General features: G+C 39.9%; 1 protein-coding gene across 6 annotated transcripts in view; it reads left to right on the forward strand.

Annotated features, from left to right (window-relative positions):
* The window catches only part of PDGFD (platelet derived growth factor D), a 144,232-nt gene that overhangs the window by 65,199 nt on the left and 53,036 nt on the right, over positions 1 to 25,997 (forward strand). For 2 of the 6 annotated variants that reach the window (XM_048078196.2, XM_048078200.2), the window contains exons 2-4: positions 19,041 to 19,245; positions 23,322 to 23,502; positions 24,166 to 24,207. In XM_048078196.2, coding sequence (XP_047934153.1) covers positions 19,041 to 19,245; positions 23,322 to 23,502; positions 24,166 to 24,207 — 428 coding nt within the window. The remainder of the gene's footprint in view (positions 1 to 19,040; positions 19,246 to 23,321; positions 23,503 to 24,165; positions 24,208 to 25,997) is intronic. The other 4 variants (XM_048078198.2, XM_048078201.2, XM_048078197.2 and 1 more) reach the window with 3 other exon arrangements.

Below are 25,997 nucleotides of genomic sequence, written 5' to 3' on the forward strand. Positions count from 1 at the left end.
ATTTAAAATAACAGCTTTCTTCTGCCTTTAAAGATGAATAGTTTTGGTGAGAAGTGTTCAACTCCTTTGATGTTTAAATATTAGATATTATAGCTCTTCCAGACAACATTAAACAGAAATGATATCTCAGTTCAAATCATAATGGTTGAAAAACTTTTCTCACTAATGTGTTTGCCAGCTGAAGGACCTTGTGCACATCTGCCTGATTGTCACACTAAAACACTTAGTGCAGAGAATATGAGGTGTATGTTGCTTGCAGCTTAAATATGCTTCATAGTCAAGGACTTGGTTTTCTATTTTGTATTTTTTGTCATCATCTTTAGATCTTATAAAAAAGATCCAAAGAGAGTCTTTGTATTGACTTCAGTAGCGTTTGAACTGGGAACGTAGGAGTCTGAAAAACACAGTTATTTTGCTAAGGAGTTGTTTTCCTTGATTTCTTTGGCCAAATATTGATTTTGCTCCCCTGTGTGCTCTGAATGCAACTTGGAATTAGTGTCTACTTTTATTAGAAGACAGCTTTAAGATGAGGAACAGTGTCATGTCTTTCCTAAGCATCTTTATAGAAACCAGCATCACAGCTGCAAGAAGAGCTTTGCAATCTGTGTTTGTTAATTACTGCTACAAAATGCTCAGAATAAAGTATTTATGACTCTTGCTTATGGGTTTCCTTAAAAATAAAAGGGGTCCAGCCCTGACATCTTATTTACACGCAGACAGAAAACCAGTTAAGTCAGGTGTGTTTTAGCCCTTTTTCATTTTCCCCTAGGTGTTCACTTCCAGAAGACCAGTCGTCTAAATTTTAGTAGTCTTGCCAGTGTCTTTCATGTGTCCTTCTTGCACTCATGGATCCCTCATAAGAAGTAGTGAGGCTACTAAAAATCCATTTGTGAAATTCACTGAGATGACTCAGCCACAAAGAGGAGAGACCTGATGAAAATACTTTGTGCACAAAAGCATTTTGATTTTTTTAAGCCATTTCACCTAGTCTAAGTAAAATAATTTACCTTTCCTTGCAAACGTTCTCTGCTATCCTTAGACTGTTAGAGCTGTATCATTTTTCTACTGGCAAACACTAGATAAAATTAGTAATGAATGTTCAGTGACTGTTGCTTTTTATATATTCCTGTTACTTATCATAGTTTCAGTGATCTGTTTTTCATGCTCCTTCTCCACTTCTTTTCCTGTCCTACCTCTTGTCATCATGGCAACTTCTACAGAACGGCTTTACATAATCATATGGTGCCCAGTTCAGAAAAGACCTTGAATCTTGAGAAATGCAATTTCCTGCCAACATACATTTTAAGAGCAGCAGTCAATGTTATAGAGATATCTTTTCACCGGAGGTGTCCCCAGGCAATTATAACATACTCCTTTACCAACCCCAGCGGAAGACCAGAGAAGCTGTGGGCATGGATGTCCTAGATCTTGCAGAGAATGGTACCATTTTTTTTTTTTTTTTTGGGGGGGTGGACGGTGGATGGGGGGGTGGGAAGGAGGAGGGAGGTAGGGGCGGGTATTGTGTATCTATGGTTAAGTTAGGTGCAAAGATTGTCTGGACCTTGATTTGTTCAAAGAGGTGTAAATGAGAAATGTGTTGTCTATCATTACGACCAGTGATGCAAACAATTTAGTAGTTGTCTTCGTTTGTAGAAGGAGAGGAGGGAAAGAAAGGAAGTCTCACACAGTAGATGATGCGATTGATCAACTTGTTAACTAATATAGCAAATTCCCATCTGTTTATATGGTTTATGTCTTTCCCAACCATGAAAATGAGATGGGGCAGAAGAGAAGCACAGAAACAAAATCCAGCATGAATGAAAAATTGAAGCCCAATCATGTTACTGCTGAAACTAATGCAACTTCAAAGATAAGATCATGTCCTAAGAGAGAGACGACATGAACATCCACAAATACCATCCTCCCCTAATTCTGTTTGGCAAGAACACTGGGGGCTTTTCTCTCCAGATTTCTGTTTTTCATTCAGAATGTGCTTAAGCCCCTGTGTGTCTTCTGTAATAATCAATTTCCTTTTTAATGACAAGCAGGATCTAGAATAAAGGATATTATAACAAGAGAGCCTTTCATAATAACTAATTGCAACTTGATTGTGGTTTGAGGTTGTTTTTTTTTTTCAGCTTCTGTCTGCTTCATTTCTTTTATTCATGCTGGCAATGGCAGTGAGGGGGGAAATAAAACATTTCAAGATCCAGCCTATTCTGATAATTGTATTACTTCCTGTGAAAACACGAAGACTTAAAAAAATACTTGTGCTATGTGCAGATTCTTTACAATAATAATGCTCTGCCTCAGTTCTTTCTGAGGTTTCTATGAAAGAAGTAGCTGAAGTAGCTTTACTTCTGGTAGAAGCACTGTTTATGGTTACTTTAATCGATATTTACTTTCAGTAAGAGAGCTTTTTCAAGTAATGGGAGTAAAAATAGTCTTCTATTAATCAGTGTAAATGCATAAGCCTGTACAAAACTATTATAATTTAATCATAGACTTACTTATTAATATATATGTATATATACCAGGAGCATACATGCTCAAATGTATTAGCTGTGTACCCAGATTCTCAAAAATAGTTGTGAATATTTAGTACCTGCATGCATGGAAATTAAAATGATCATTATTTTGACATCTACCACTGTACCTGCTGCTCCACATTATGCTTCATGAAAAGCTGTTATAAACTGCTAGAAAATACCTATTACCTCTTCTAAATGTGGGATCAGGAATAATTTGTGTTCAGTCAGTCTGTGTTTGGTAACTCTTGGATATGGACTGTGACAAATTGTGAGGGTAAAGCCCTGCAGAAAATGAAGTGCTTTCAGGCTCTTGGGCACCTAAGAAGAGATGCAAAATTTTAGTAAGAATATGATGCCCAAGTGGCATTTTGGATCTAGCCACAATTTGTGTGAGAAAGAGTACAAGTGATAATAAGTGTATTGATTCTCTTGATAAAATGATCCAGTGTCCAATTTCTCTGAATTGTAAATTTTGTCTGAATCCCAAGATAACTTAAAATTCCCTCTGTAATATCTCTTCAACACTTAGTCTCTTAGGACAGCAGTTTTTTTCCCATTATATTTGTCAACAACTAGCATAACGGAGCCTTGGTCTTACTCTGCTTTAAGTGTTTACTAACACTACCACTAATACTACGATGATGATAGCAGTTTATAGCTCTAACATGTCTCTTGTCTTTTCCAGAAGCCAAGAAATCTCCCTTCGCTTATCTGCCACTGTTGAATTTGGAGAGTAATACTGCCTTTAGTGTCTTTCCACTAACCTTATATATTTATGGTAATGTCAAATGCTTTGACAGCCTTTGCCTCTTGCTCCTTTATTATCAGAAAGAAAAAACAATCTGCAAGCTTCTTGGTAATCAGCCGTGCATTACGTTCTCAAGAAAGTCATTCTTAGCAAACTTTATTCCTCTTTAATAGTTGGTCCAGCTTTTGAGTTCTTGTTTTTTTGAGGGGAGGGAGCAATTAATCCCTACATCCGTGCTGTACAGTCTCACTGTTTTTCTACTAAGAAAAAAATCACCTTTTTATTTGTATTTTTGTTTATTTCTCTCTGCATTATATCCCGTTTCAAGACTGCAGTGGACTCAACTTTTGGTCCTTCTTTAATATCTCTTTTAACAATGTGGCAGTGGACTTGACTTTTTGTCCTTCTTTAATATCTCTTTTAACAATGTGCTATTGTCATTGTGCTTTTTTGGAACCAGCTCATCCAAACTCAGTTTATTTGAGCTGACTCTTTTGCCCTTGGATTTCTCGACAAATTGTTATAGTACATGAAGACTGATAATTCTGAGTCTTGACACAAACAACAACCTGTACTTAGAAAATGTACTCAATACATATCTAATTGATTCATAGGCTTTTAATGACTAGTTAGTATTTCTTTCAGGATTTGCTTCTTATGCTTCTTAAAAGCAGTGTGTTTATGGCTATATGGAAATATTTCAGATTATTCAAGGAGGAAAAAAGGAAAGAAACTCAAATATTATACCCAGGAATCTGCTATTGATAATATTTTAGGTGAATTTTGAATTAAGGGCCTGAAACTATCTCTGTGATGATGTCCGTAATGAATCATAGAATGGTTTGGGACAGAAGGGACCTTAAAGACCATCTAATTCCAGTCCCCCGGCCATGGACAGGGACACCTCCCACTAGACCAGGTTGCTCAAAGCCCCATCCAGCCTGGTCTTGAACACTTCCAGGGATGGGGCACCTCAGCCTTTCTTCATGGGAGAGGTGCTCCAACCCCTTGATCATCCTTGTGGCCCTCCTCTGGACTTGTTTTAATATGTGATATTAAAGGAGTAACATCAGTTCTAAAAAAGTCACAAGTGTTCTAGCATCTCAGTAATTCTATGGGGTAGACTATGCATTTTAATGTGAAACTCTTAGTTCAACATCTGTGTTCTAGTTTGGTATACAGTAGTGGAAACTTTGGTCAAAAGATGTGAGCAAGAAAAGAAAAAAAAACAACCTGACAGGGATTACATCGCCCATGTTGACATGGGCACTGATCATTCTGGTAAAGGAGTAGGTGTTTATTGCTGCTCTACAGTAAGGCAGGGAGTTCAAGGTCCTGTTACTGCCTGAAGAAGAGCAGTTGATCTCACCACGAGCTCAATCCCAGGCCAGTTCCAATTTAGTTAGCCAGACAATACTGATTCACACCAGTTGATGATCTGATGTTTCGTTTGAGTCATACAAGTGTCCCCAGTGCAGGTATATGAGACTTTTGAGAGTGCCCTACTGCCTGTCTTGTTTTCTTTTTTGAAAATTATAACCCCACTGAAATGTGAAAAGTATTGAGTGAAATACATATATTTGGCTGAATTCAGTTCTAATTGCTAGGCCAGAGAGGCATGTTTTAAATTTTTCTGATATCAACATAGCCAATTTAGTTCAATTTATCATGACTTCAGTGTATCACTGTGCTAGGCATTTATTGCTCCTGCTGTTTCTCAGATTCTGCATCTTGTTCTTACAGTTTTCTCTTCCCCCTTTCATCTCTTACTGTGGTTAGATCCTCAGCTGGTGTAAGTAGCTGTGACCGCTGTAAGGATGCTGCTGATTTACACAAGCAAATGTTCTGGTTCCAGATTGTCTTGCTGCTTTATGAAAATGGATTTGGCGAATGAGCTTCATCTGTAAATGTCTGATCTAAGTTTATTAGCATTCTAATATGTCTCAGACAAGTATTTTTAAGCGTGTTTTCATTTTATTTCGTAGGAGAATTTTATGTTTATTCTTTCTTTATTACTTAAATGTTGTGTTGAAGAAACAAATTGTCCATTGAGATGAGTTTAGTGGAGCATTTGTTTCTTTCTTGACAGAACATTTCTCTGCATCCATTAAAAAGTGGGAGCAAAAAAATAGAAAAGGAGTTTATTTAAAGCTTTATGTATGAAATAGCCAAGTAAATGTGCATATGGGTAGAGTTGATTTGGCAGGTTGGGGATTATCAGTCCCTTAATTAAAGGGAATGAATCAGAAAGACAACTTGCTGCCTTTACTTTGCAGCCATATATCAGAAAAAACGTACCCCAGTGTTGGCCACCCTTGTCAGGCTGTGACCTGTGGGCTCTCTGGAATTTCAGGTTTCTTTTGAGGAATGCCATTGCCTTCTGCCAGTGAGTGCTAGTACTGACCCTGCTGGACCCAGAAGGGAGGGAGGGAGAAAGGGAGGAAGGGAGAGAGGGAGGGAGGGAGAGCCTCCTTATCCTTGCCAAATATTTGCTGCAAAAATCTTGATAATGTTTGCTCATGTCACTATGGATTTGAGAAATACTTAAGGACCTGTAATGCTGAGGGAGCATGAATATTGACAGCCCATGCAATAGCATGCTCCATCACATCACTAGCCCATGAGGCTCTCAGGGAGCAAAGCAAGGGATGATGGCTCCAAAATTCTGCCCAATGTCTTCTACACTGAAAGAATGAGGACTGAGTTGGAAAATCTAGTGTATGGAAAGCAAGTGGGGTGAAACATCTTGTTGAAGTTCTCCCACTGCTGCTGCAGCTTCCCTGAGCTAATGTCCCCTATGGGTGTAGCCAAGTTCAGCATCTCACCAGTCATTGCAGCTTCAGCTGCAAGCAGTTAGGAGAGAAAAGGCTGATGTGGAAGGAATCAGTCTTCATAAAAGCAGGGGAGGTTTACAATGTTGCAACTCTGTTTTAGTAAAAAAAAAATCACAGGTGAGGTTTTGGAAACTGTTGTGAGATCAGGAGCATCTTGTGAGAATGCAAAACAAAACAAAACAAAACAAAATAACAACAAAAAACAACCAGCAAACCAACCACTTTAAATGAATCAAACCAGTACACAGGCCAGCAACTGTAGGACGGTTGTGCAGAGCTAAATAAAACACTATTTACACTGCTCACAACTGATTTTAGTAGCACACAATGCAGATGTTATTTACCAAAGATGTCAGTTATTTAATTATAGTTTGTACTAGAAGATTCTCAGAGTCATCACTGTGGTACTTCCTTAATTACAGCCTAAGCTTCAACAACAACGACAAACAACAGAACATTTCACCCTAGGGAACCCAAAAATGGTTGTTGCCATTTCATCTTATTGAGTCCTCTTAAATGTCTGCTGTAGAGTTGGACTTCTGAAGTCTAAATCAAGAAAGGTTCAAAATTTTGTCTTTTGATGGACAGTTCTCCCACGGAAAAGACTGATAAACTCAGCAGGAATGACTGAAGCACATTGGAAGTGCAAACAAAACAAAACAAAACAAAATAAAACAAAACAAAATAAAACAAAACAAAACAGAACAAAAAGCTGTCTAGAATTTTTGCGAACAAATAGAAACTGAAAAAATACATTTTTGACACCAAATTTCTAGTAAATCATGTTTTCATATTTGTTCTGCCAAGCTGATTTTTTTTTTCTCTTTCATGGGTCAAACATACAAACATTTTTCCTCCTTTGGGCAAAGGTTCAACCTGGCAAGAGTGAAGTGGCTTGTAACTGTTATTTTCCTAGCTTTAAATGCAATAAAAAAGCTTTTACTATTCCTTATTTTTTTTTCTCTGGAAACTGACTAAACTGTAGCTTTATACAGTAGTATGGTGAATTTATTTTTCTTTTCTTGGTGCAGTAATTTGGGGATGTCTGGCTCAAGATTGCTGAGGATATTTTAAAAAATGGCATCACAATGTATTCAGTTCTAGTTACAAGGAGAGATGGACTGATGCTAATTTTTTTTTCTTACTGGACTGTAATCCTAGATGCCATCAAAATATGCAAAGCAAATGAAGTCACTTGTTTGGGTAGTCCAAAGTGTGCAAAGGTAAGCTTCTTCGTTTAAAGCATTAGTGTGGAAAAAAATCCCCAGGCAATGGTGTGGTATGTCCCTGTCTCCATTCAATAGCTCTGATACAGCATGTTCACAAAATGAAATGCTATGAGAATACTGTGTTTATTGGACTTTCTCACCCTTTTTATCACAGTCACATAAGCCTCTTACCATGCTGCTCTCTGGCCAAACAGCTGCTCGAAGCCGTGTTAAATAGTGAACACACAGCTGTGCCTTTCTAGTGGGCAGGACCCAAGCGACTCGGGAACCTGAGTTCATCTAGATGTGCAGTGTCAATGCTAGCACAGAGCCGGGGTGAGAGGGCAGTGAAATAGCACCCCTTGACTTCCCATCCATCACAGGCAGAGAGTGGGCCTTCCCACCCCAATGCTGCCAACAGCCCACAGGCTGTAAGCCCTGGTGGCCTGGCATCACTCTCCACATGCAGGGTCCCACTGCTCCTGGGGATCTGCTCTGGTCATGCCTCAGCCAACTATCAGGCTCCTGTCTGGTGGCCAGAAGCGTGCATCCCACCATTGTTTGCTTCTCTGCTTTTTTAGTATGCAGTTTAGGTCAACAGGAGTAAGGGATAGCCTGAGATTTCTCTCTTAAATCCTCTGCCCCAACATCGACTGGCATTTCTCGACAGAACTAGTCTTTCAGCAAGGTAGGGGCAAATTGAGTGTGTTTGGTTCATTTTTTGTCTGGAAGCTTTAGAGTGAGGGGATGCTAAGGGCTAAGGGTGTCTGCTGGTTAAAGTTATGTTGTTCTGAGAGCCAGAGGAGTGAAATGTGCTGCTTTGGGTTCCTGCTTGTGAGATCTGGAGACAAAGTTGGCTGAATTTGTCATTGTAACTGCTCAATTCTTTTTCTGTCAAACGTTTCACTGAACCTGCAGTCAAAGGACAACTTTGAAGCTTGGTTTTACCTCCAGCATGATTACACTGTGGACTCCTTTTTTCTGTTTAAAAGAGAGAGTTCATTGAAGGCCCATGAAAGTGAAGGATTATTTAATTACTTCTTGATTTGCCAACAGTATACTCAACTCTGTTCAGAACATAAAGATATATACTGTCTATTCCCACAGAGTCTTAGGGGAGTCTTGAATGTGGTTTTCTCCACACAGGTTTCAATGTGTTTTCATCTGCTCATGCAGTATCTTTTGTTGCTCTTAAATTCTTGGCAGCAAACCTAAACACAGGGAAACGTATTACAGTAGGTTTGAGAACACATGGCAGCAGAAGTTCAAGTTCTGCTCTGATCACTTTTTTTTTTTCAGGTGAAAATGCATGAGGTGAAATTTATTTAATAGGTGAAACAGACAGAAAATCTTTCTCTCAGGAAGAAAACATCCATGCATAGGCTCTTTTTATTGTGCCCTAATTTGCTAGAAAAGAAGAAAGTACTGTTTTGGTGTTGTCGTTGTTTTAATTATTATTAATAGTTGTATTTTTCCATCCTGTTTGAGGAGCTTCTGGGTAAAGAACAAAACCTGGTTTTCTAAGGGCATTGCCCAGTTAGGGTTTTGCAGTAGAAATCTGGCTAGACATATGCAATTCTTTGTCCAATCACTGGTTTGCTGAATGTTAATCATTTGTCTCAGGACTTCTTAGTTCTTCTAGACTTTATCTCGTAAACTGTAAAATTTTCAGAGGAGAAGTTCTCCCTCACCTTGTTTCTGTGGCGTTGATTGGATTCTCCAGCTGCCACAAAATCGACAGTGAAATTGTCAGGTTCACGTAGACAGACAGCAAAACCAACAAGAACCTACTCCCCCCCCCCCCCCCCCCCCCCCCCCGTCAAACAGAGAACTGCAGAACAGCAATCTGCTGACCTCAGAACTGCCTTTAACCTTGTGTGCCTTTTTACTGCTTCCATCGTCCCTCCACTGTTGTGCACTACAATGAGGAAAGAGCAAGACAACAAAGTCTTGCTCTAGATGGCTTGATTCATGCAGTCAGTATCACTAAGTGAAAGTAAATTCCACAGTGGGACGTAAAAATGATGTGATTCTCATTGCTTACCATCTTTACACTCATTTTGGAGCTGAGACTGCCAGCTTGACGTACATGAAGCCCAGTACCACTGGAGCTGAATGCAGGTGGTATGGATGTCACAGGGACTGCATGGGGCAGCAGTATGAGTTGAGCCTGAGTGGTGGCTTAGCTCCACAACTTCTCAGCAATTCTTTTTTTTTTGTTCAAACTCTCCCCTTCCAGCCTAGAGGGAATGTTTCAAATCACTTCCTTTTGGTAGCCAGCTGTTTTTTCCAGAAAGTAGTTGGGAATCTGGGATATGGACATGGAACTTTGAGAGCCAACTCCATTTCTAATTTTGTGATCAGAATGTAGCAGAGCCGGTGTAAGAGGTTGTTGCTACATGTGGCACAGCAGCACCTGAGCTTGTGGGTTGTGCTGCTGCACACCAGCATCATCTTCCCAGCCACTGATCCCTACCAATCCTACTGGCGAAGAATGAGCTCTCCCACCAGGTATTTCTGCCACATGTAGTTTCATTCTTTGGTGCAGGACTAAGGAAATCTCTAGATGATCTTCTGGTGCAAGATCATAACAGTAAAGCAAGGCCACAGCCAAGAATTTTATGAATGTGCCTGGAAACTTTGTTAAATTGCAGTATCTATCCGCCTGACAGCTCTGTAGCGCTCTGATGCCAAACCTTCAGAGAAAATCCTAAGCACTTACAGGAAAGATCCTCTGCACTTAAAGTATCCGGTACTTTCAGTATGTATGACTTAAATTGCTTTCCAGACTGGGGAAATGTTTCTCAGCACAAGGGTTTTATCTAAATGATGGAAAACCTTCCCCAGGGTCTCACTTGTGTTCTGCCTCCATGCTGGGAAAAGACCTCAATGTATCAATGTACACTGTCCTCTTTGCCCCAGTGCTGTGGTTTCCATCATAAGAAAACTCAGGCATGAGGGCTGAAAGGGAGCCATGGTGTACTCTGGTCTAAACTGTCAGAGACCCAGGACAGGGTGCCTTGGAGCCAGAAAGTAGAAAGTTGCTGGCTCCTTCCTTTGTGGCTAAGTCTCAAGTTCTGGTCCCTGCTCCAAGAACTGCTTGTGCACTTTACCTCTAACTATTTCTTGGCAAATGGACAGCCCATCTTGGAAGCATCATCCAGAACCCATCTATCCCTGGGGAGGAGACAGATGTGGTCTGAATTCTCTCAAACAAATACAAGAGCAACACAAGCCACAAGCTCCCATTTCCTTGCAAAGGCGTGCTGCTAGGCTACTATAGAAAAAGGAAAGGACTACCTACAGTGAGATCTGCCTGCATTGTTCTTTTTTTTTTTTTTTTTTTTTGGAGAAGCCTAGATACATGTCTTAATGAGGGCATCCATGGCTATCAGTCCTAAGAGAGCACATGTATGTAGAAGTTTTACTAAAAGATGGCTTGCTGCCAAACATGCGTCTTCTGGTAGTTAACACTCTATAGACTGTCTGATCCTGATCATTTTCTCCCTGGATGCGTAACAGGTAGTCTGGCACTGGACCTAGTGCTCCAGGTCTCATTTCAGCTACCAGGTCCAACATGGGGCGCCTAGCTGGGGGGGACTTCAATATTTTTATCATTGTGCAATTAGTCATATACTGACCCTAAGAGACTAAAAACATGCCTGTGACAAAATCAGGCCACAGAAAAGATGTCTACCAGAACACTGTTGCCAGACTTTGCATTTTAAGAAGAAACACTTGAGTCCCTTCCAGAGATTCTGGATCTAGAGTTTCAGTGCTGACATAGAGGGTAAAGAAACTCATATTGTAACAGAAAATTGCTTTGATTTGTCTTTTGAATCAGCCTCTTCTTTTACTGCCTAATGTTTTAACATATGACCTTCCACTCAGTAATCTGCTACAATATATTTAGCATGAGAAACCTTTCCCCTTTTGACTGATTTTGTCTTTTCCTTTTATCAATATTTTTTTTTCTTTAAGGTAGTTCCACATCTTGTTGAATCTTAGGAGTGTTTGACTGAATTAGTTTCTAAAACAATATCTTAAATCCTCTTTTACAACAAGTCACACCAGATTTCTGATAAAAATAGTCCTTGGTCATAAACATCTGAAAAATAATGAAAGGAAAATGAAAATTAGTATCTTTTCATTACACCAGAAGAACATAAAGGAAACTTCCTGCACAGGCCTGCTTACCTGAAACTACTGCCTAAACAAGAAAATTTCTCTAGTTCACATTCTCCAGTTCTCCACTTAGCAAAACCATATGAGCCAAAGTCCAGTGTTGATATTCATGCTTAAAAGCAGTTGTGTCTGTCATGACCTTGTTCAAGGCACTACACATCTGCTGATCAGCCTTAGAACAAGTTTGTTATGTACCAGCCTGTTCATGGAGGTGTCAGCACTCATTGCAAACTTCCGCTTCAGTTATTGGGTTTCCCTTGTGTTCTCTGCAGCACCAGGAGAGTAATTTCCTTCTTTATTTTTTTCAAACGATTTCTCAAGGTTTTCTGTATTTTTGTTCTCATGATCATGGGGTTATTTGCACTGGTCCTATTCCACATCATTAAAACTACACATTCTTGATTATATGCATTTTCCTTTTTCATACTTAATTATGAAATCTCAAGAGAAAAATACATTCAGCTGTTGGTGTAAGAGTCCAGCAGGAAGTCCAATCCATTGCAACACAACCACCCATGAAAGAACTGGCAGTTAACAACATTTTTTTATGTGTTGGCATAGCATATGTTGTTTTTCTATAGACACTTTTTCTTTAATTATGACATTCAGCACGTCCTTTTGTGTAGAATGAAATCTCTATCAAGAGGTCAAATAAAGGCAAGTAATAAAATTGATTGCAGAAAGCAAATGTCTCATTTTGTTATCTCCATAAAAACAAGTAAGGATTTGTTTTTTCAGTGTTCATCTGTGGAGCACAGTTCAAGTCTGAGCAAGGTGCTTACCAAGGGTGACACAGACGAGTCAGTCTTCATCTCACCAAAATCCAGGCAGGCCTGTCCTTCATTTTAGGACTATTTCTTTAGAATCACATTCATAAAGCAGTTATGGTGGTGACTATTCAACAGTACAAATATTATTAAATTAGAATAAAATAATGCTTATTATAGTGAGAAGCACTGTAACAGGCTGTCTCTGTGAGTTATATGCCTGGATTTCCTTATCAATTGCCCAATTAATATTCTCGTGAATAGTCTTTGCTGAGGTCCTGTTAAACAGCAGATTGAATATGTAATTCCAAGACTCATGGGGTTTTCTGTACAGAGACTCACACTGACTACTAACTGTTCTATTATAAAATGGATGATGGCTCTGAATTGAATTTTAGACAGCGGTCTGGTTTTTTTTGTTGTTTGTTTTTTTCCATTCTCTGATACCTTTGGTGATGGTTCTAACACTGGATAAGTTTGCTTCTTTTAACTGCAGCTCAGTTTTTCATGCTTTGATATGCCCTATATACACGATAAAACATATTCTTCTAGCCACACAGCTCAGGAATTTGGAGGGAACTGGGTGAGTGCATGTCAGATCTGAATCTGGCTGAACATGCACACAGCATCTTTTGATATTACTCCAGTGACAGCACTGGTCATGCTTTGGATTTGAACTCTGATGTCTGCAATATCTTACATGTTCCTCATCAAAAGTAAGGGCCTGTTGATAAGAGAAAGAGCAAGTACCTTGAGCTGCTTTTTTGAAGTTCAGAGGCCAGCCTACCTGACTAAGTCTTTCATCATTCCCAGTGGGTTTGGGGCCCACTTATTAATTGCTTGGTAACTGGGTGGCAAGGAATATGAGGTGGTGTTAAAATTCTGCTCTCTTATTAGGTTTTGATCCTTGAGCTGAACACAACCTAAGGTAATGCTTCAGACTGGATCCCCTGGCCTGATATGCTCTTACATATGCATTCTTATTCCAAGATGATTTTTTTCCCAGTTTAGTACCACTTAGTGAGCCTAAATTTACAACTTTAAGTCTGGACAGGCTTAAAGTGCTATTCCACTCTCATTTATGGCAATCCTAACCCATTCCCTCCCTCACTCCGCAGACACCCATGCAGGCCCATTCTGTGTTTTTGCAGATCTTTTACTGATGACTGTCTATAGGAGCAGAAATGAGCTAGATGTATGAAGCTTCTGTCCCTGAAATGACAGAGATGTCTAAGACACGTACTAGTGTGTAGTGTTATTTTCTGCATTAGAGAGAAGAAACATAATGTTGTGTTGACTATCTAAGATTCATTTTATTGTTTATATTCACTAAAAATATATGCATAATATTTTTAACTAGGTAAATGACCTTACAGTTTTATATCTTCCCAATAAGCTGTGACCAGTTATGAAATACACTATTTCGACCATGAAGTCTGTCATCTTTTTCTCTGATTTATGCAGAACCTTATGGATAACAAATAAAGTTTCTCCTTATTGCAGGAGGGTGGAGGAATGAAAAAAAAAAAAAAAAAAGCCAATGAATATCTGAACAGGCTGCCATAAATACAGCTTGTTTGGCATGCTTGTCCCCAAGATTAAATGATTTGTGGCCTGGATTCAAAAATGTTTTACTGTTCTTTGCTTCTCACTCAGAGGATTCAGCTATTTAGATCAGGCTAATTTTCAACTGAAGGAACTGAAGAGCTATTATTCTCCCCGAAGGTTATCTCCTTTGTTTAAAAACTGGTGGCAAACCATTGACCACTGTATTTGTTTCAAAGACGGCAGCAGTGGGGGAGGAGAGTTATATCTGGAAAACTCCCACATGCAAACTCCCAAGGTTATTTCCTGAAATAAAACAAATAGTTTCACAAGTGATGAAATGAACTTCACATGGTTTCCAGCAACTTTCTCCCGAACTGTAACAGAGGATGAGCTCATCAGGTTATGCTCCATGGGATTTAAGAGGGTATACTTCTTGTCATAAAGCATGTCAGAATGTAGTATCTTTTCAGCTTCTACCACTGTGTCAAAGTTTATTGATGTTGGCCAACTTCTACAAGTACATGTACAAGGGGAAGAAAGAAACAAACTTATGCACAGAAAAACGCCTTTAGTAGTGAGGTCAAAACTCCAGAAACCTTAGAAAAGTGGGACTAAATATTCCATATTATTGGTTAGGCTCTTAGACAAGGTCATTCTCTGAATTCTTCTCCTTTCTGAAGCAATTGGCACTTACAGACTCTCTTTGCTCAATGGATATCCAAGAACAGATGGCAGATTAGCTATTAGCAAGCAGTAATTGCATTTTGGTTTTATTTTGATTTTAAGTGAAGGAACTCATTGTCTGTTGAGCGATGATAATAAAAGCAGACTTCCTTCTGTATCAGGTATGTCAGGGCTGGGAGCAGGTTCACCAATAGCATGTAGATACATTGTGAAAGCTTACTAGGAAATGCAGACATCCAGAGCAAACGCAGGATGAAACTGGTGTTTCCAGATCTTGCTGCTCATGCAGCATGACATTAGGAGAGCATGCCCTAGCTGGGAAGGAGAATCACTGGGTGTGCTGGGCACTCATGCTGGGGACAGTTTTCAGACAAGCCCTGTTTTCAGAGTATTGGGCTGGACCTCCCCCTGTGTATAACGCTCAGCTGATCTCCATGCAGATGGAGGGAGGCAAACACATCTGAAAATGCATCTTCTATAAACAATGGGAGCTCCTCTAACCCAGAAGGGCTGTAGTGTAGACCAGTAAGTTTAAAAATATTAGTTGGGCAAGAATTAAGGGAATAAAAGATAGGTTAGTCCAGAAAAGTAAAATATAGATAAAGTTGTTTTGCAGTCAGTTCAGCCTCTGCAGGGAATTGCTTTACTGCAAAGAATGTCTCCCAGCTTCCATCTCACTCATCTTTCTTATGAAATAGGCTCCCTCCCCCATGTGTAAGGACGTCTTTCTAGCTCCTGCCATCTAGAATATCCTCCTTGTGCGTATTGCTTAAACGGACTCTGTTTTTGCCTTATGACTTAACGCTTTCTTTTATTCATTGAGAAATGATTTTATATGCTTTTTAGTAAATGTGACAGGTAGTGTATTACCCACTGTCATCTTTTATTTAGTACCATAAAGCATTAAGGAATACAGTTACTACATGGCATTCAGGACACTGTGTAATACTGCATTGTATTGCATTACAGCTTGGGACAGTTCTGTGCCTTGAAAGAGGCACTCTCTTTTCCTTTGCCTACATCTTTCTCCAATTTTTTTTTTATTTTTTTTTCTGACTTTCCCCATGTCCAGTATCTGATTTCCATGATTTCCCCCAGCGTATCTGATGAGGACAATGTTTGAAATGCTTGTCTGCTTGGAATGGTCTTGTTATTTCAGTCTCATGTCTTAGCTCCTACAAGAAATACAGGAGTTGCTTACATCTCCTCAAGCTGTTTCCCCGATACTTGACAGTTTGTGAGGGGCCAACCTCCAGAGACTGAATTTGGGTTGACCATGTTCCCAAGTCTATTTAAACCAGTTAATTCTGCAAAACTGCACAGAAAATCCTATTAGAAAACTGTAGATCCATTCCTGGCTGCACTACTTCAGACTGTAAATTAGCACATGGGGACAGAGTTAAGAGGGAATCAAACTGTTTGAAAGCTCTTGAAGAGTCTACTCCAGTGTCAAGTGAAGGCTCTGAGTGGCTTTGCATTTCATCCCTTGTGAAGGATTATAGAAACAGCATTTGTGTCCTTTATTGTCAAACAGATTTTCTTTCTGTGTGAAAAAGCCATACCTTCATCCTGTTATATTTTTATTGAGAATTCTTCTCCCATTCTTCCCTCTAGCCTTTCCTTATAATGAGTTACTCTATAATTGCTGTATTTGCTATGATAGAGATAAGTCACTGTGCTTTGATTTTATAAGATTTTCAATGTGCTGCTTTATTTCTCAATTTACCTGTTCAACTTGGATAATGCAGAGCTGTGCCAGGCATTGCTCTGAGCTAGTCAGCAGGGGCAGAGCACCCCAATCTGTTGGATTCAGAGTTTCAGTTAGATGAAAAACTGACAGAGCATGTCTCCTTGGGGAACAAGAACATTGGTAACATGCTTTTGCTACTGGTGTGCTGAGTAACATGCACAGATTTTTTTGTTTGGGGTACATATACAAGCCCATCTGTGCTCATATCTGGCTGGGAAGGGGAACCTTTCTGTGAGAAATATGAACTACATTGAATCCCCCAATGAAATGTGTGGTTATAGTGGGAAAATTGCAAGAATTTACTGCCCAAGGGAAAAAAAAATACTCTCAGGTATAGGAGGAATTTGCTATGTTTTAATATGGTAACCTTTGTTCTGACTTAGGGCATGGTTGCTTCATTCAAAAGTGCAGAATTTGCTTTCATCAAAACTGTTTTATTTTTATCCATTTTCCTGGACATTTTGGACTCTGTGAATATCCTCTCTCCTCTTGGGTTGGTGTACTGGGTGTTCTCAGAGTCCAAAGTTGCTCACCATTTCTGAAGGAACTCAGTAGGGTTGGCTGGACATTTTGTTTCATTCCAGATTAGGGAAAAAGACAAAAGAAAAAAAAAAAAAGAAAAGAGTTTTTTGTTTGTTGGTTGGTTTCTTTTTTTGGTGTTGTTGTTGTTACAGAAATATATATATATATATATATAACAGACTTGTGTATAGATGCTCCTGATGAAAATTACAACAAAACTCATTTGCAGGTGGTCTTTATTTTCATTGAATTTTCAGTTTCCCAGTGCAAAATCACTTGGTCAAAACAGAACAAAACAAACAAAACTTTGTGAACTATGCAGTCAAGGCTGTATTTGCTTAGAAAGGATGGCTCAGGGTGTGAAAACATTTCATCTTGAATGAAAGCATCTTAAAAAGATGTCACAAATAGATCTTTGGAGATTTTTACAAGAAACACAGACTTTTATCTTCTAAGTTTCAGGTTGTTTGGAAGCAAGAATTATTACCTTGTCAGAAGGGTACAATGAACCATTGACACACATCCACACTGCTTACAGCTTTGTGCAAGGAGGTATTTACAGCCAGAAACCAGTGAAAAGCCACCTGAAAAGTAAATTCACTTACCATGAATTTTGCAACATTTCTCTGGGTTTCTGTTTTCCATGAGTATTTAACTAAAAAAGAAATTTATTTGCTTAGGTTTTTTGTTTGTTTGTTTTTTTGTTTGTTTGTTGGGGGGGGGGGGGAGGAGGGATATTCAGTGTATTATTGAGTCTTGGTTCTGAAATTAAGTAGAGTGGTTTGGTGGGGAGAATTCCTCAACAGCCAAAGTCAGGAGAAGGCATTGGTTTTACATTTAGGCTGCCTGCAGTTGAGGTTGACCAAATCTTCAGCACAAAACTGGGGCTGATGTTCAGTTTAAGATCAGGACACCAGAGCTCAGATGTTTACATGAAAGCTAGTGCCCATGTTAACATTTGTTCAATGCAGTTGGGTAACTGAGTGAAGACCTATCAGAGTGTAAGTCCCTCTGACTATGTTGAGGAGGATCTCAGCTTGCTGACACACAGGTGGCTCTCTGAGACAGCACAGCTTTACAGGACTCTGAGACTGATAGATGTGTTGCTGGACCTCTCCATCCTCATGGAGACCAGGAAGGAAATCATATGATATCGTAAATGGTGTTAGAAATCTGTGAGTAATTTAGCTGGGCTCAATTACTCAAGACCTCCATGCATTATATGGGGAGTGTAGATAGTCATTTCACATATGGAGGCTCAGATTCAAATATCTTGACTGGAAACTGCATGTTGCCTTGAAGCCATCTGATCTTTGAAATTTCACCACACTAAAATTTTCAGTGCACAAAAATCTAGTTGTTTGCCATTTGTCAGTGCTGGGAGCCAAATTCCGCTATTGGTAACAGCTGGACAATGCAAGTACATGGCGCAACTGAGAGGACATTTTGACTTTTAGGGAGCTGGGTCTTGACGCAGTTCCCATTATCTTTGGAGTGAGGGATTTACAGCAGCTGAGGTTTTACCTCAGCACAAGCAAACTTTAGGAACAATTGAGTATTTGCTCAGGCAAAGTTGTGAAATTTTAATTAAGTAAGAGCTTGGTTGTTTGTCTTGAAGTTACTCATTATGGTGGTGGGTGAGCCAGCTTCCGGTTTCTGTTCTGTCATTGTAAGTGTGGAGAAACTACTTGTATTCATGGTCCTTTGACACCAGAAGAATCACGCCATAAGAAGACTGTCAGAATGTGACCTAACACATGCTTCTGAGAGGAAATACTTAAGCACAATAAACAAACTTCCAGTCACTCTTTCCTTGTTATTGCTGCTTTGCTCAGAGAGCATCTCTCCCCAGAGCATCAAATTTGTGAAGCAGGGATGTTTGCCTTTTTTCTTTGCTCTGTCTTACTTGATTATTCTCATGTTTGCAACTTGTATTAAAGCTCAAATTCTGTTTTAAAACTGAAATAGCGAGACGGGAGTTATATAATCAATATTGATGTAAAAGTAATGATATATTTATCATAAAATAAAGACGGTGTACAATTGAGTATTGTTGTTCTTATTGTTTAATGGGGGTTGAATTAAGAGAATGTACTTTGTGCTTCCTATTTAATAATGAATGCTCCTAGTTCCAACTTTAAAGTCTTAAGAAGTCATAGACTTTAAATGCAAATAATTTGTTCTGTTTTATAAATTGTTGTGATTTTTGCCTTCCTGTAACTGGAACAACATACTAATTTCTACAAGTTGTGACTACTAACAGAGAGCAATCACCTCACAGACTTGTACCGAAAAGAAGAGACCATCAGTGTGGCAGGGAACGGCTGCATCCACAGTCCTCGCTTCCCAAGCAGTTACCCCAGGAACCTCCTGCTGACGTGGCGGCTCCACTCCCCGGAGAGCACCAGGATCCAGCTGGCCTTTGATAATCAGTTTGGACTGGAAGAGCCTGAAAATGAAATCTGCAGGTGAGTGGCAAACTGTCTTGTGTGGAATATTGCAAAGAGCTCCTTAGTATGACCTTCTAGCTTAACGGCGTGGACATTGGCATGAGACCACAAACCAAAACCCGAGTAACCCTGGCCCTGCTTCAAGCCCCAGGCTTCCAGGAGTTCCTTCCAACATGCCTTGGTCTTCGAGTTTATCATAAACTGAGCTACCCTAGACTTGAAGAAGTTTTGGCAGGCTTTTATCCTTCTATAACATTCCAGTTACAATGCACTTGTACACTCAAATCCAGCCACCTAACAGCTCAGGAACTACTTTAACATGATTTTGTCCTCTATCATCTCTGTCATGTTTCAGCCAGGCAAAAACATCTTTTTCAGTAGGTGTAAGGCACTGGGTGGAGTGCATGAGTAGGTATGTGTATGTATTGGGGTGTGAGGGACAAATAAAAATGCATGGAAAAATATAATGATGTTCTTCAAATTATTTGTTTATCTTTAATGTTATTCTTCACTGGCACAGTTTCTTTTAAAACCTTTAAATGTAGGCCCACAAACATCAGTATACTCTGCACAGTAATATATCTAATAGGGTATACTCTACCGTATTGCAGTTCCTTTGTTTTTTTCTTTTAGGCCAAAATGGTCATAAGCTCGGTTGATCTGGCTGATTAACCCAGGTGGATAAACTGCTTTGCAACAGCAGAGCACAAAGCTGAATCTCACCAGCATTCGTTAAAATGCTATAAATACAATTTTTTGGTTTGTTTATATTTCCTTTGTTCAACTATGTGGTCTGTGAGGGACAGCAGGCTCAAGATTGCCGTGTGCTCCAAAAGCCAGATTACTGTGATGCAGCTTACATCAAAAGCTCAAGTCTCAGCTTCCAGCTCTCTGCCTGATCATGCCGTTACTTGTGCCTTATCTATGCAGAGAACTCAGTTGTTAGGATTTCTGCACACCCAGACCCTGCTTATCTTATCTTCTTTGTCAATTAATTTGCATTTATAGGACTTGGTAGCTCTGCAGGGTTTTACAGGGTGGATTTTCTTTGTGTGTTTTTGCTTTGTTGATTTTCTGCGTTACCAATAGAGAGAACCATTTCTGCAGGTTTGTTTTCCATTTAGCAATAAAGGAATGCAGACTGAAGCTGGCTCTCCTCTCCTGCGCATTTATTGTCTTGGCAGCTTCTGCTCTGCTCGGGTGCTGCTGGTCTGAGATCAGCAGCACAGTAATAAGTTACCTCCTAGCACCTCGAACAATTTTGCAGATTGAAAGCCTAATGCATTCAGAAGCGGCCTGTTAATATTTACATAGTGGATAAACTGTGGCTGACCTTAAATCATTGCAACTTTGAAACAGAGGGCTAATTTACCATGGAAAAAGATGAAATATTTTCTTTCAAGAGTCATTAAAGGTGGTGGCACAGTGAGGGGAAGTCAAGCCATTATTGGAACTCTGGACTTTGACCATCTTGGAAGATGTTCCGCCTGCTTTTCCCAGAGAAGCTAATTTAGGATGCAGAGAGAAGCAAAGACCTTCTGTAATCCATATGACTATAGAAGCTGGAGAAATATCACATTCTTTTCAGAAATAGAGCTTTCCCTGGAGTTACTGGAACAGTTTTATTTGCCTAGTATTACTTCCAGAGCGAGGAATTTCTAAGAGAGACGGCTTGTAATGGCTTTAAGCCTGTTCATTTCTGTATGCATAGCTAGATTTTTTTGTTAATGCTTAATATGTTTTTCAAAACTAGTTTTTTTCTTCAACTTTAGTCCCTGACAATCCCTCCAGTGCTGCTTTAGAAAGACAGCTAGGCATGTTTTTAATTGAAATGAATGCTTTGAGTAAAGCATGTGCTTGAATACTGTGTGTATTGGACAAGTAATTCAGGGTCTCTACACCTTAGTTCCTTTTGTATTGCTTTTGACTTTATGATTTTTTCCAAAAAGTTCCTAGTGTTTTCTTTCAATTTTTCATTAATGCTAATTATTGTAATTTGCATACTATTAAGGCTGAACTGATTGAAATTCATTCAGGCTGAGGAATGAAAAGGTACATTTTAGCAGAGCTGTTTCAGAGGGGGAAATATTTCAGGTTTTGCAGATCTTTCGAGAAGTGCTTTTAGCATTTCCACAGGTAATTGATAAAGGGTGATTCTAAAAAGCAATTAAGTTATCCAGCCTCTGAGGCTCTGTGGATGCACAGAAACAACAGAAATTGCACCTACTCCCATGGTTTTTGCAGCCAAGTCTTTGCTGTTGAAAGCAGAGAAACTTACTTAGAAGGGCTTTGCCCCATTTTTGCTAGCAGCTGCTCTGGCTCCTGGCCTTAGGAAGTGGAGGCCAATCAGGGCAATTTTCACAAAAGACTACAAGGTTTTGTTCAATCTCCTACTGAAAACCACACAACATCTTGTTTTAGGAAATGTATTCACTGGATGCTGCTGGAGGAGCCAATCTGTTTGGCACAGGGCCTCAGGGAAGGTGGCAGGGCAAGAGGCCAGACCTGCAGGGCCCTGGGGCAGGAGTTAACACCACGGGCTTTGGGCAACCTAAATGTCCTTCAGCTGACACCACCTCAAAGCATGGCCCAGCTGTGCCTGCCAGCTCAGCAAAGGGGCTGTTGTGCTGCCCAGGGGCAGTGGAGGACGTTTGCATGGGCGGTGGGGGAGTTCTTCTGGGATACCACATCCATCCCCACCAGACAGCAGGGGCCTGGGCAGGGGATGGTGGAGAGAGCCCAAGACGAATTTACCTCAGTCTTGAACTAAACTTTCTAATGTCACAAAAAATGTTTGCTTCAGCAGGGTTTGGGCAGATGTAGTGATTCAGTTATGGTGAATCTGTTATTTTCTGTCCTGTGTAATTTGGGGGTTGTGAATGTAAAAGCAGCAGGACTGATATTCTCAAGCTGCATCATGCTTGAATTTTTTTCACATGGGCTCTCAGCAGAAAAAGGAAAGCAGGTCTGTTATTTACAGAGCTATTCAACTCCCACAAGTGGGGAGAGAGGCAGGCACTTTGTCCGCAGACCCGGGGGATGGGGAGCTCTTTGATACCACATTTCTGCTAAGAGTCATTTAACGATATTAAACTCCCTCTTAGGAAAGAGCACATGCTTTGGCAATAAAAGCCTTTCCTGAGTGAAGACCTCCAAAGTTTTAAGGCTTAGCTGTGCTGTGGGGATGGCAGCTCTCCCTGTCTCCACTTGCCTGCGCTCGGCCTGCCCACCTTGTCATCACCTCTCCCTTGCTGGCTGCAATGTGTGGGGCCTAATTCTGGCTCCACGGATATTGAGGGACTGTTTTTCTCACAGATGCAGTGAAATCAGGACTGTTCTTTTTCTTCTTTTTCTCCAGCTCAGTAAATGAGCTCAATAAATGACCCAACCACATGAACAAACAGGCCATGGTAGCAAATACCATCACCGTGTCCTCCCATCCGTGGGGTTTGGTGTTTCCTGCTCCTGGCAGAGCCATGTTTGGGCTGAGGAGCACCAGGGCTGTACCTGCCCAGGGTGTGATGTAGCGGGAGCATCTTTCACCTACAAGGAAGGTCCTAAAAATCACCTTTCAGCAGCATGCACTACCCTGTGTGCCCCCAGCATCTTCCTTTTCTCCTGGCTCCTGCCCCAGCACAGTAGACGGGAGCCAGCAGCTGCTGCTGCAGGGAGTTCAGGGACCACCAGCAAGCTCACAAATGCTTGCAGCTGCTCAGCTCAGGCAGCCTGCCTTAAATAATATTTTATCAGATCTCTAAATTATTTATCCACCACGTGAAGCACAATGTCTGTGTGTTTACTGTGTACCAAGCAGGTCTAAATGCCTCACATCGCTATTTCAACATTGTATAGAATACTGTCTGCCATGCGCCAGGAGTACCAGAAGTAGCCATTTGAGCACTCAGGCAGTAGCTTGCAGCTTAGTATGTTTCGTGCTAAGTGGGCATGTACACCATTTGTAATATTTATCCTGATGCTTTGCGGTGAAGAATGGGGGCCAGTTGTCTGTGCATCTCCAGCTGCGCTTCTGTCTATTTGCAGCCACTTTCTGTAACCAGAGCCAGCAAAAATTAATCCTTCAAACTGGTTCCCAGGTATGACTTTGTGGAAGTGGAAGATTTATCGGAGACCAGCACGGTTATACGAGGACGGTGGTGTGGGCACAAGGAAGTACCTCCAAGAATAACATCAAGAACAAATCAGATAAAGATAACCTTCAAATCCGATGACTACTTTGTGGCTAAACCCGGATTCAAGATTTGTTACTCCCTTGTGGTAAGTCATCTCACCGTATAATGGATGTAAGACAGATTGTAGTGCAAGAGTATCAGTACTTGAAGATCGGGTGGTATAGCTAACTGTATTAGATCAAAAGACTAATTGACTAGAAGTATTTTCATTCCAGCAACTACATTAATACATCTCAAAGTAGTTTTGACATTCTGTCATTAAATATAAAATAAAGTCAAGTCCAGGCCAAGATTTACACTAATAACATGTTTCAGAAGCACTAACACTTTCTGCACTGAGGCTGCACTGCCAGTGCCTTGACAGATGCTGCAGAAATAGCAAAGAAATGGCTGCTCCTTTTTTTATGTTCATTTGAGGTCAAATAAAAATACCTTCAGGGGTTATTGCTGTGATTCTGAGTTAGATGCAGAGCACTTTATTCTACATGCAATAAAATTCCACACGCAAGACACAGTGTGCTAATGCTCAGGCTGTATTTTTTACCATGTATAAACAGATAAACACACCTGTTTGTATATGCAGTAGCATTACCAGTGTATCATGTACAGTTTCAATGAGATGAAAACATTTAATTTTTTGCTGTTGTTGTCTTTAGAGAATAGGAATGCTTATTACTTTAAGTAGGTTTTGATACAAATATGTATTCCCTGTATTGTCGTGATTAATATTATAATGCTTTTGGTGCAGTGTAGCTCGAAAGAGGCAGATTTTGCAAACACTCAGGAAATGGTAAGCAGTAATTTATTATACTGTCATCATTATATTTTCATATCCATCGCAATTCTTATTCCCTTTTGTTAGTCCACTGTTACTTAACAAGAGTAAGAAAGCTTGAAATAGCAGTAACGTTAATGCTGTAACAGGACTCACTGTTTGAGTCATTCCACTTCAACCTCTCGGCTTTGCATGCATGTATGCCTATGTATGCTAAAAGAATCCATAAACAGCACATTGTCAAGACAAATATAAAACCATAAAGATTGTGCTCCTTTGCATTTAAATTGGTAGGCTTCTAGCGGAGTAAAGCATTGCACTGTGAGTAAATCCTGAGCTCTAATTTACTCTAATTTGAGGGTAATCTTCAAAGACTAAAATTTAGGTGGAACATTGTATGAAGGACCACTGGGCATAAAAAAGACAGTGAAGCAGCCTCTCTTTAGCCTGCTTGTATTTCAGTGCAACTACAAGAACTCTGGTGCTTTAGCAACCTTGATTCCAGACGACGTACAGCTAGTCTGATAGCATTAGACTTTCCAACAATGAATGTTATCACTCAAAACACAGGACTCTCTGCACTAGAAAGCTCAAAAAAGCTACTCTATTTATCTAATTTCAACACTATAAGTAAACAGTAAATATTATACTCTAGAAAATCGATTCACAAGAATACTCTCTAAGTGCACCCTCTGAAAGAAATACTATTTAATTTATTTTTTTTTCTCAGAGAGAACTGTGCTGGTGATTAGCAGCATTCTTACCTCTCAGTGAGATGGGGGATGATACATAGCTAGATAGTTTTCAGATTACAAATGGTCCAATCTAAAACTGCGTGATTAATATTCAGTATGTTCAGCCCTTATCCAACAGTCCCTGCAGCCGTTCTGAGCTTGGTTCACAGAGATATGCTGAGCACTGCTGACCCCTGAAGGTTGAACTCATTGTGCTTTTGTAGGTGGCAAAGCAGGGAGCATTAACGAAGCATGCAAAACCATATGGTATTTTGTATCAGACAAAATGAAAGACCTTTACACTGCTTTTTTTCTTTCCCTTATAACCTTCTGCATGACAAGGCTACTTCTGGGGGCTTACCTGGAAAACTGTGTGCAAGATAATGTGTAAACGTTTAACTCCCTTGTTTTTTTCTTATATGTGGAGTTAGTATCTGCATGGCAGTTATTTATTTGTATACCCAAATCTGGTTGATAATTTTCAAAAAAAAAAAAAATCTGAAGCAAGCAATTTGGAGTGTTCACTTGAGTTTATTGATCAGCTGCATCTTTGAAGCTTGATGCCAGAATGACTGGACAAATTTCTTCCTGCTATCCATGCAGCCAGACAACATTGCAGCATTGCTCTTTGGTCTTCTTGTTTATGAATCTTCAAGGAAGTCAGTTAAGTTCACTTCATTTGATGCAGATCAAGTTTTTACTTAGTTCAGCACTCTGCATGAGGCACAAATGACGCACCACTGAGCTTAGCAGAGACATACTTCATTATCTTCGTGTACTTGTGTTTTTGCATTAACTTCACATTTCAATACCATTTAGAGAAACAAAAAGGGATTTATTTTTTTTTTTTATAGAATGCATAAATTACACTTGTATCCATGAAAATCACATTTGCCCTTGTAAAACTAGGCATGCAACGTAAGCAACCTATGTAAGATGAAGGGGCTCAGGGTGGTGGGATTAGAATTCAAAGTGGCTCTGGAAGAAAAGACTGAAGAGATGCAAGGGTGATCTTAAACAGGACAGTTTTGAAAGCCATATGGATATATGAGAGTAATTAACTGCCTAAAT

This window comes from Anser cygnoides, chromosome 1, assembly GCF_040182565.1.
Source record: "Anser cygnoides isolate HZ-2024a breed goose chromosome 1, Taihu_goose_T2T_genome, whole genome shotgun sequence".
Taxonomy (NCBI): domain Eukaryota; kingdom Metazoa; phylum Chordata; class Aves; order Anseriformes; family Anatidae; genus Anser; species Anser cygnoides.